This window comes from Camelina sativa, chromosome 14 (genome assembly GCF_030686135.1).
Source record: "Camelina sativa cultivar CO46 ecotype springtype chromosome 14, ASM3068613v1".
NCBI classification, from domain to species: domain Eukaryota; kingdom Viridiplantae; phylum Streptophyta; class Magnoliopsida; order Brassicales; family Brassicaceae; genus Camelina; species Camelina sativa.
Genome location: NC_141893.1, coordinates 28,908,548 through 28,920,119, shown reverse-complemented (window position 1 = coordinate 28,920,119; position 11,572 = coordinate 28,908,548). Strand labels below are relative to the sequence as shown.

The following is an 11,572-nucleotide window of genomic DNA, read 5'->3' as shown; positions in this document are numbered from 1 at the left end:
GATAAAATTTATGTTCCGAAATTGAACTGTAATTTTTCTTTTTTCGGTTTATTCGGTTTACATCTCGGTTTACATATTAGGAAATAGAAATTTACACTCTTACAAATCCATATCCAATAAAAACCATTACAAAAACAATAAAAAGCCCAAAAATAATATCTATCATATATTTTTTAGCCCAACAACCCAATAAAATGTCAGGGTTTTGACAGCTGCCGCATGAGGGGCTACGGCTCCGGCAAAGGTGATCTCTGACCCAGCTTTACAAGACGTATGATCATGAGTATGTTTCTTGTATTCTCACTAAAACAAGAAATAAACCAACTACTCAGTCAAAATAGTTACGAATTCTAAGATCTAAAATTCAATATAAATGAATCTAAATACCAGTAACCAAATCTTAACACAAACCTCATGTCGGCAAATTCATCGAAGGCGAATTGAGTTGAGGGAGATTCATCGAAGGCGGATTTAGAAGAAGCAAAAAAAAACGAAGAAAGTATGAGGAGAAAGATGAGAACGAAACGAGACATGTCTAGAAAAGAAGGCAGAAGAAGAAGAAGAAAGGTCGTACAAGAGGATTCTGAAAGAGAGGAGGAGATTTCTTTTTACTTCAAGGATCGATTTAATGAATAATATCTAGGGTTTTAAGTATTTATATCATGTTCTCCTTAAACCGCATAAACCGATCGGTAACCAGTTAATGAACCGAAAAAACCGAAATCCGAAATCCTAAAACAATTTGACCGATCGGTTTCTATCTCCTCTCTCACTCTTTGCCGAAAACCGAATGTTTCGGTTTGATCGGTTCTGTTTGATCGTCTTTTGCCGAACGCCCAGGGCGAGCTGTTTTTGTGTTAATTGAATTCAATGAAGCTAACAGAACCTTTAAATTAGAGCAAGAAATATATAGCTGCTACTGTCAAAAAGAAAGATATGTATTAGCTGACGGTTGGTGGGTACAATTAAAGGATAATTTAGGATCATACTAGTACTATTTAATTAACCTTTGTACAAATACATTATTTCGAAACGAAAGTGTGTCAAAGTATAAAATATTGCAAAGAAAAGTTTAATTTTCTACGAAAGAGAAAAGTTTGATTTTGATTTCAACCATGCATCTGATCACTTGTAGTTGTAGCTAAGTTTATCACGAAAGTCATGTGAAAGCTGTTCTATGGAATGTCTTGCAAGAACTAGATAAGTCAATTTCATGGTAACACTGGATGAGATCGACAAACTTGGCTTCACGTGTGGAGATAGAGAAGAAGGTTGGTTTGAAATTCTCCTAGGCATATCGTTTAAAGTTCTCCAAGATACAACACCGACGACAAACATTGGCCAACATTATAATGTGGGATAAGAGTATCAAGACTCTCGTCTCCGTTAGCATTCAAAGTTGCCTACCCAGTGAACTATACGAATTCTCCAACCGTTATCACTATATGTAGCTACAAATAAAGGGCGCTAAATGGACAGTGGGGTTACATATGGACTGCTAACGCCTTTAACGTTTAAATATGTAGTAAAAAGTTGGAAAAGTGTACTACAAATAAAGTGTAAAATAAATTAAACAATAATTGACAAACAAATTTGTAGAACCGCCTAAAATCGTCTATGACTACCTAAGAGAAAGCTTAAGATTGTTTAAAATTATTTAAATCCGTTTCGTAACAAAACGACTCATTTCAGTGCTTAAAAGGTCATCTCCACAGTTTATACGTCGTCTGGCCGCCTAGCACCGAGACAGCATTTTAGCATGGCCTAGCCACTTTTTATAACACATGTTCTTTAAATTAGAATACAACTTCTAGAATTTTATTTAAAAAGTAATCTCATTTTTGAACATATAATTGTTTAGCTTATGAGTATAAATTATGTTATATTTATCTTGGCTGTGTATGTTTTACTTCTAATATAACATGATGATGTATGTAACCTAACTACTCTTTTGTATTTAGACGACATGTAAAATGTCTAATACATTTATAAATTAGCTTATTCTTATTCTTCCACTAACTCTCGTCCTGATAATCTCATGAAGTCGTTGAAGATAATTATAATTTTATGTCTTCCAATCAGTAATCAACAAAAGCAATACCTAAAAAGTTATTTGCTTCCATTTGGAATTTATGGAAGTGCATATCATCATTCAATGCTTAATTGCTTGTTTTTCATATATATCATCAAACGTACTTGTCTCTGATAAAGTATATGCTTAATTTAATTCTGAATGTAAAGTGATTTTGAAATTCGGTCTGCTTGTATTTTGGGTTTGATGGATATGTATTTTCAACAATTCTTTGTCAACTATGTAATTGCATCATTAATTAAGTCCTTTTCTTTAATTGTATTAAAGAATTTACAAGACTTGAAATATATCTTAACTCTTCTCATTGTCACGCTAAGGTGTTTAGTTGTTACGATAGATAGTATATGTATAATTTTGATCATTAGACAAAACCAAATCGAGAACTAAAACTATATATTGTTGATTAAAGTACGGGAGATGGATATTCGATCGGGATGTAATATGTACTAGAAAAATTGCAAAGACACATATTCCATTACACACAAACACACATACAACTCCATATATTTTTGTCTCTGTGATCCATATGTAGATTACATAAGGTTGATTTTACACCATATATAATATAAACATATTTTATTCATGGACTTTGGTATATATGATTCATATTTAAAAGCTAGATTATTTCTAGATATGCATGTTATAGAGAGATGATTGAGTGTTTTACGTTCACACAGTCTATGTATGTAACTTAACCTGGAAATCCACATTTTGCTCTAATTACTCCATCACTTCCGGTCATAACGCCGACATTCCCCATTTTAACCATTGAAACTGCAAAATCCCTCGAGAACAAGTACGGATTCTCGCTGTACGATTTCACCAAGGCGGCGGCTGTAGGATCCGACATTAGGGTTTGGTCGGAATCCAACAATCCTATGTTATTCATTAAGTTCGCGTAGTAAGCATTGTCGAACTTGACTGAGCTAGCTGGGTCAAGAGCAGCGAGCTTAGAGTCCGATGAGTCCACATTAGGACATGTGTCTTTTAGCTTAGAGAGAAGAGACGAAGAAGCAGCTAGGTTTGGGTCAGGCTGTCCAGAGCCCTTGAAGTTGAAGAGCCTGTGCTTAATTACGAAACATTGAGCAAATCCTATAGTATGTGCACCTACATCCACGAATCATTAAATTAAGTCATACTAGTATAAGTTCAAAATTATCATGAATATATATGCCTAATGATGTACTTTACTCTATTTGGTTTATAACAATCGATTTGCTGCCTTTTAAATTTTGTTTTAAAGTAAGTAATCTTTTAATTAATAATACAAAAAGTCAATCGATTTCGATTTTGATTTTTTAAATCTCTAGAATGTTTTGCGTTGAATCGAAAGTTGAATTAACCAAACCTGAGAGGACAACAACATCCTTGAGGTCGAGCCCAAGGGTCACAAACTTAGCCGTTATATTCTCCAACGGCTCAAACGGAGATGGCAGATTTGTATTTGCCGCTTGCTCACTCGCTGTTAACGAGTCCCTTCGCCCCAAAGGCACCGGCCAAAACGGCCCTCCGGTCTGCATGGCATAGAGAAGTTATAAGTAATGAACCTATTAGTTACAATGCTTTTATTTCATTATATTATACTGTCACACTTCAGATTAACAATTAGGGGTTTCAAGATCACACGTACGAGGACGACGGCTTCTCTAGCTGCAAGGGCAACTATGTCCGCGCACGAAACAGTTAAGGGACAAGAACTTTCGATGTCAGATTTAATGTCTTCAATGACTTCGAAGCCACGGACTGAGTTTCGGTTTGGCCGAGCGTTCTGCTCTCCTTTGAAATCCTCGGAGTCATTCAGAAGTATAGATCCATCACATCCCTACAACGTATTAACGTACAATTTAATTAGACATCCTTCTTGGTAGTATTAATTTTCTTTTCCGCAATTATGTTTGATACACATATATAGAGTCTTTAATTAGTCTATAGCTAGTGGCTTCTACTCTAATATGTGTCTTGTATGTACTAAACAGATAAATCTTTTTTCTTGATGAGTGTCTTTTAAACGGCTTGAGTAGTATAGTTTTCACTAAAATAGCGTGATTAGTTTTTTTATAATATATACACGGCTTAAATGTTCATATACATAATAGAGTATGTGTGACTAGTGATAGATAATCCACTATATATATGCATGCAAGTTAATATAAAAAAGAAAATAAATATCGCGTAATTTACCTAATTACATTAACAATTAAACAAAAGAAACTTACATTGACAAAACAATCATGGAAATGGAGTCGGAGAAGAGACGCAGCGATTCTAGAATCATCTTTAAAAGCTCTCCAAACTCCGGACTTAACAATCATCTGAAGACGAGGACAAGACCGATCATAGAATCGATAGTCGAGATTGCTAGTTAGTCCGTATCCATGACCATTATTATAACCATGGTAATTATTTCCCGATGGAAACGAGGAGACCAAGTCTTTGGAGAAAAGAGTTAAGAATGCAAGGTAAGATATAAACCAACACGAAATGTTTTTGCAGTCCATAATGATGAAATAAAAAGATGGATTGATATCGTAGATTGATTGTGTATTGCTATGATGGTTTTAGCTTGTATTTATACACCAAACCGAGGTGTATTTAGATTAATTATATTAGCCTAAACAAGGGTGCGCCTAGGAGATGCATGCATAACTAAGAAAGTGGGAGTGCCACTATAAATAAGATAATCTAGTGGGTTAAATTTTGAGTATTTTGTAATATTAGGTTTCTGTCTGTTAGTTCAGTCACTTGACAAAGTAAATGTTTTGTTTTTAGCCGTTTTAACATGTGACTAATTTTTCTCGAATTAAGATGTCATATCATACAAAACTTTTCAAGCTTTCTTTGATAACGTCATACATACTTTCAACTAAAAATAAAAATTTCGCAAATTCGTACTTAAGTTTTGAATAGTGGAAGGATTAGTGCATGAAATATTCTAAAATAATCATATAATGCCCCCCACTTTCGTTTCTTATTGATAACCTAGTGAGCACTGGCGTGTTCAACGCAGCCAATGTAATCAAATATATATTCTCTCCGTTGTATGAATGTTGTATTTTCTATAAGAGTTAAGATTACAAATTAAAAAATTTATTAACATAATGTATTTGATAAAGAAAATTGAGTATTTATTTTGACCAAAACAAAAAACAAAACAAACAAAATGAACATCACTCTATGTATATAGCACTTTTTTCAGTTAAGTTGGCGAAAAGAAAAAAATTGTTTTCCATATATAAACCACGGATATGTCAACGTATATTTGCATCACCAAATGATTTTAATTTTAAAAAGAAAAAATCTGATAATACTCTTTGAAACACCTTTTAGTTCATAGTTTTCCATCTAAACCACGAAATATAGTCAACGTAAAACATTTATAAACACAATCCTTCCTCTAACCTATTTTGGATTGTACGAAAAAATGATTCATATATATTTGTATTTACTTAACTTATAGGAAGGAAAACTGTAATCAACAAGATCGATAAAGCCGGCCCATGTTTGAAGAGGATGATAAGGACACTCGAAAACTGCATGGTTAATTTTTTTTTTGGCTGTCATGCACACATGTCTGACAAATGTTATCACAATGTATCCCTCGTTGTATAACTCTTGAGTTAAGTGTTAGATAACAAGATCGGATGTCATATAGAGTGTTTGCTTTGAATGAACTTAAGCTAGCTTTTAGGATTTAAGAAACAAGTAAAGGAGAGATATCATTAATTTACTCGCTAGCTATTTGTCCCATCCAGGTCTGGCTCCGACCTAAAGCTTGTGTGTTTTGAGTAACAATCCTTTCAAATATTTAAGGGTCATATTTGGATTTAATTTGGAGATAAGTAATTTGGTATAATTGTAGACCTCTCTGTTGGTCTGATTTTTCCTAAGTTAAAATTTTGTTGATGCAAATTCCATTTAAATATAATTCTTTTATGGGGGACATGTTTCTATAATTTGTTTTAGGCTGGAAGAGTGGTAACAGATAATAAGATAAGAGCTATTTTTCCCACCCCCATATCTTTCGAGCTATTTTTTTAGTTGAGTACACAAAAAGCATTTCATTGGTGTCTTGAGTGATATGACCGTCTCATCTATGATACTGGTTTATATATCATCTGAAAAGTCTCATATGGTCGCCCATAGAGATGTCCAGGAACCAATTTAAATGGACAAATATTTAATTTATGCATGCACACTTAAATTTTTGTTTTTCTCGTTACTTTCTGTATTGCAAATTGACGTGAACGATATATTTCAATACAACTTTTTCCTTACTCGAAACGTTAATTAAAAAATGTCTTTTTCGTAAATAGGAAAATAATTACGATCTAATCCTTACGTTATTTTTGTAGTTCTTTTTTTGTCAAAGGTTATTTATGTAGTTCGATTTGTTACATATTCATCATACTTGTTCATCACTTTTCAAAACAAGTATATGTAAAAAATTCCATCAAATATTGTCAATTATTTGACATCAAGAGGATGGCGCAACAATCCACTACCCATGTTTGAAGTTTTTTTTTATTTTATTTTGTTAAAGGGCCATGTTGGAAGCTTACTCGAAAGTATACTCGACGACTTGAGAACCGAAGTCTTTGTTTCCATTGGTTGGCCAGCGCTTCCAACTTTCTATTTCACTAGCAAAGTGGATTTATGACATTTTACGAATCACTTGTGGCAGCATATTATCCATGATTGTGTCTCTTTTACTATAAGCAATATAAATATAATCATATATCTTTAAGAAATACTATTTCATTGACTGAAATTTGTAGTTTAGTAGTGCGTTCGTGTAATATCGCCATTGATAAAATGGTACTCATACCTTTCTAGGGAGGTATTGAATTTGACATTCTAAAGAATTTTAGAGTATTTTTAAAATCCTTTGTTATTCAATTGAAGATTTAAAAATCTTCAGAAATTATATGTTATTCAACTTAAGATTTATGTAAAATCCTTTAAAATAATATAAAATCTCTTGTTATTCAATCAATAATTTTTAAAACCTACTTGAAATCTCTAGTTATTCAATTTATCACAACTTTTTTAAAACTTGTTACTTTAGATGATTTTAAGAGACTTTCTTTTGTTTTTTAGTTGAAAAGTATAACAATCAAAATCATACCTATAGAGGTGGAATTTTGAAGGATTTTAGAGAAAAAAAAAGACTGAAGATCTTGAAGCCAAAAACCCCCGCCAATCATCAGCCATCTTCTCCACCAGTCTCAGCCTGAGCTGTCAAGTTTTTTGGGTTTGCTGCAGCATCACCAGAGGCAGAGTAAAAGGATAATGAATTCTTTTGGTTTGGATCAGTTTCTGGGTTTGAGGTTATGGAGAGTTCAATCGTATTATTATTTGGACACAAAAAAAAAACATCACCATTGATCCAACTATTGATCAGTTTCTGGGTTTAAGTTTTACATGAACTGAAGACATAGCTCCAATTATTAATCTGATTTTCTTTTGGTATTATGTTGTAAAATATTATAAAATCACCCAAAGTTTAATAGTCAAATCTCATAGAATCACATTTTATTTTATTTTCTTAAAATAGAAAAACTCTAAAATACAATCAAATCTCCTAAAAACTTACTAAATCTTTCAAAATTTTAAAATATTAAAATCCTACCAAATCTTTAAAACATCAAGTCGAATACTCCTTTTCAAATTAGGTATTAGTGGTATTTAAGACAATTGCCCTTTTTATATTTATTTTAGTGATATATTGAGTGCTTATGTTTTTAACTATCCATATTATTATTTGTCACGTTACTCGATATATGATATTATCCATAAATACCGTTTTATCAGTATTTATTAGATTGTTAACATTTCATAAATAAATAAATTTACATGTATTTATTTTTTATAAGACTAAAATTAAGATGCGAAGTTTCAAACGTTTACACTCAATGTGAACTCATTGAACATATTTTTGAACATACACCAAAAACGATTTTCCAAGGAAGCATACATATGTAACCGATGCTTTTGTGCCTTTACTAGAGTTCAATTTCTTCATATTTTTAAAAAAGTTTTCAATGCATCCCAGCTCGATATTTAGTTTTTGTGACGTATATATGTTTAGAATTTCAGAATTTTCCCAACTATGTAGATCAGAAGTCAGTTCCATTTAAATTATCCATGTCTTATCGGTGACGATCATTTATTCCCAATACATAAAGACATCTTTGAAAAATAAAAACAATAAATAACGACCTCCTTAATACATCATATATAGTCCGCATGTCTGTATATTGTCACAATATAGTTGAAACTTATCCAAAAGCTGCTTGGATCATGCCTATTTCCGAAATTGGAAGTCTGGAACCCCACTTTGCATGCATCCTCTCTGTTACTCCCCCTTTCACTGTTTTAAAGATGTCATAATCTGTTTTCTTGTGGATTTGAAATCCTCATTCAAAACGGTTCCCAGAATGTTAAGAGAGCAAACAACAATACTTAGACTTGAGAGTCCTGGATTTCTAAAACTACTTAAAACAAATTACATGATGATAAACTCGGACACTTTATGTCTTACCGTGACCTTAATTAGGATCTTTGTTCATGCACTTTGATCGGTTATATGTATATTGCCTTGTTCATGATGAACTGATGATAGTCACGAGAATGTACCGGCCAAGAATTTTCAAATGTGGAAACGTACGGTAACCAGTTTCTTGAGTTTGAAGAAAGCCATGATTCTAATTAATTATGACATAGTAATAAGAATTCCAAATACTCGAAAACTGAAAGATTGGAAATGAATTGGACTGGGAGATGAGGTGGAGCGGCTGGTTAACATGAGGCATATCTACTATTCTAGTTTACCCAAATGCCCATTTGTTGAAAAAACCTTAAATTATATAGATGAAATTAACAATTACAAAAAAACTTTCAAACTTTACATACCTCTTAAGACGTTGAAAATAAATTATAGCAAGATATAATCACTTAAATATGTACATAGTACGTACTACTTATCCGTCGGTCAAAGCTAAGACCTTTATAGTCCATTGAACGAACGACCGCATGATTAGGTGAGCGTTGAAAGACCATAATTTCAAAGCATCTTAATATGAATCCGAATAAATGACCAAACACATGCTGATGTCTCTGTTCCAAATCCAGAAAACGTAACATTCAACAATAATTCATATCATCCTTTTTTTCAAAAATGATGAAGCAAACGTATTTAAACTTGGATAATAATGCCTCAATTAAACACCCCAACTAAAAAAAAAGCCGTACACCAAACAAGGCTAATAATAATCTCTGCAAATAATTTGAACCATCCTCACTCACTCTATATTGCTCTCTCTCTCTCTTTTTTTTCTCTATATATATAACTTTAACCTTTCTATAATTATTGTTCTCATTCACTACTAATAGAAATTAGTAATGAACCCCAAAAATAAACAAAACCGGGATCAAGTGTTTGGTTTCTTGTAAAAAAGGGATTGAGATTTATGGCGATCTCAGTCTCTCCACCTGATAGCTCTCAGACTTAGCATCTTCTACATCTTCCATGCTACTATCTCCACCAGTTGTAGTTGTTGTAGAAGGCAACTGCAAAGGGCCTTGAGGAGAATCTGATTGCGAGTTGCTTATCTTTGATGATTGTCCTCCTTCACCTGTTTCTTCTTCCTCTTGTGATGATGAATTCCACAAGTTAAACCCTAGAACAACTGCTGATTGTTTCTCCGAATTCGAATTCGGCTTCCTGATGTGTAGCCGATATTTCTAAAAAACAGAAAGATGGGTTGTTGTTACATGTAAGTAACAGTCATTGAATGAATTCAAAGATGTCAACTACTTTTTGTTTTCGTTACCTGTAAATGACTCTTCACTTCATCATTGGTTAAGCCTTCTTCTTGCATATGCTCTCTGATTTGTTTAGGAGTCGCCACTGTTATTTGACACAAAACAGACACAGTTTAAACCACATTCTGTATTAAGTAACCAAAGTTAAGGTAACAAGAAGTTACCTCCCGGTCCACCGAGCTGTTGCAATGCATCAACAAAACGACGATGTAACTCAGGAGTCCAGCACCTTCTTTGCTTCCGCAAAGCTTGCTGTTGAAGAAATGCTGGTTGTTGTGGTGGTGGTGGCGGTGGTTGTGGCATAGAGTTAGAAGTAAAGCCACGAGAGGAGGCAACAATGCCTTTTCTTCTGATCGAACTCGAAGTTAAACCGAGGCCTAAACCAGTTTCTACTTTTGGAACCAACAACATAGAAGATTTCTCCCCATTTCTCTGCAACAAATTAGATCAAAACGAAAACACGATGGCAAAACTCAGTCCTTTGTCCTTGATTCTCTAAATGCTATCTCAATTTCAGGGTTTTAATTACCTGAACCCCTAGCTTGTTCTTGGTCTTAGTGTTTGAGATGTGATCATCATTAGCTCTCCATTGCTGAAACTTCTTCTCCCTTATTAGCTCATCCCTCTTCAGCAATTGCATATCAATCTCTTCGCTCATAGGTTTATCAAGAGAGATGAAATCTTTCAACAATGGTTGAGTATTCATCTCTGAGCATCTCTTATTCTCCTCCTTGAGATACAAAATCGCTGCAAACAACAACAAAAATAAACAAATTTTAGCAAACCAAATTCTCAAAATTTGGAAGCTTTAATTAAAAACAGAGGAAACAGAGAGATGATAAATAAAAAAACGAACCATCGTTTAAAAGCTGCAAAGACAGAGGAAGCTCAAGTTGAGAGCTTTCGATCTTTCGCTTCTCTTCTTCAAGCTTCTTAACATGTTCGTCCTCAATCGCCACAACATTCATGATAACTCCTCTCCGAGAACCACAGATCGATCCCAAACTCAGCTCATCCCCTAAAGAACCCATTTTTAAAAATTTCTCGCTCTTAAAAACTCAAACTTTACCAGAACTCTCTCTCTTCATGATCTCAAAATCAACTCTCTTTGATCAGTAAGATAGTGTGAGAAGAAAGAAACAACCTGAGATGAGATCTATGTGAAGCGATTATATAGAAAGAGAAACATGTTGGGTGAGAATCTTTTGGTATAGAGAGAGAGAGAAGAGAGATAGAAGATTGATTGAAGGAAGGAAGAAGAAAGCTAGAAGATTCTGTGTAATGGCCTTTGTAGGGTATCTCTCTCTTTTCTTTTTTTTTTCTAGATATCACAAAACTCTTCGTTTCGTCGCGTATCTCGGTTTCACCCACACTCTCGCCTCTGTTTTGAGTTTTTACAGCTTTGCTTACTCGCGAGTTAGACTCATCCTTTTTTACTCATACCAAACTCGTGATTTGTTTTCAATGCTTTAAAGCTCCTCCATTTAAATAATATATATATATATATTTACTTTTTTTTTATCATTCACACTCCATTTTTTGAAATTAGTGGGTTTTAAACTTTGCAAAAAAAAAAAGTGGGTTAAAAACCTGTTTTCATCTTCAAATTATCTTGCTTCAATACTACTTTTAAGCTCCAGTTTTAAAATATATATA

General features: G+C 33.4%; 2 protein-coding genes and 1 long non-coding RNA gene across 3 annotated transcripts; all 3 read right to left on the bottom strand.

Annotated features, from left to right (window-relative positions):
- Positions 1-7: 7 nt before the first annotated feature.
- LOC147928752 (uncharacterized) lies at positions 8-622 on the bottom strand. The gene is made up of 2 exons (XR_015579472.1): positions 412-622; positions 8-303 (listed from the first exon to the last, which is right to left on the bottom strand). It is a non-coding gene; the product is annotated as an uncharacterized LOC147928752 (long non-coding RNA).
- Positions 623-2,547: 1,925 nt separating this feature from the next.
- LOC104742483 (peroxidase 10-like) lies at positions 2,548-4,736 on the bottom strand. The gene is made up of 4 exons (XM_010463496.2): positions 4,309-4,736; positions 3,723-3,914; positions 3,441-3,606; positions 2,548-3,199 (listed from the first exon to the last, which is right to left on the bottom strand). Exons 1-4 carry the CDS (start codon positions 4,588-4,590, stop codon positions 2,784-2,786), a joined length of 1,056 nt encoding a protein of 351 aa, XP_010461798.2. The 5' UTR covers positions 4,591-4,736; the 3' UTR covers positions 2,548-2,783.
- Positions 4,737-9,286: 4,550 nt separating this feature from the next.
- LOC104742482 (transcription factor HHO6) lies at positions 9,287-11,364 on the bottom strand. Its single transcript, XM_010463495.3, has 5 exons — positions 10,773-11,364; positions 10,446-10,663; positions 10,081-10,348; positions 9,925-10,001; positions 9,287-9,835 (listed from the first exon to the last, which is right to left on the bottom strand). The coding sequence occupies exons 1-5, from the start codon at positions 10,945-10,947 to the stop codon at positions 9,560-9,562; spliced, it is 1,014 nt and encodes a 337-aa protein (XP_010461797.2). The 5' UTR covers positions 10,948-11,364; the 3' UTR covers positions 9,287-9,559.
- Between the last annotated feature and the right edge of the window lie 208 nt (positions 11,365-11,572).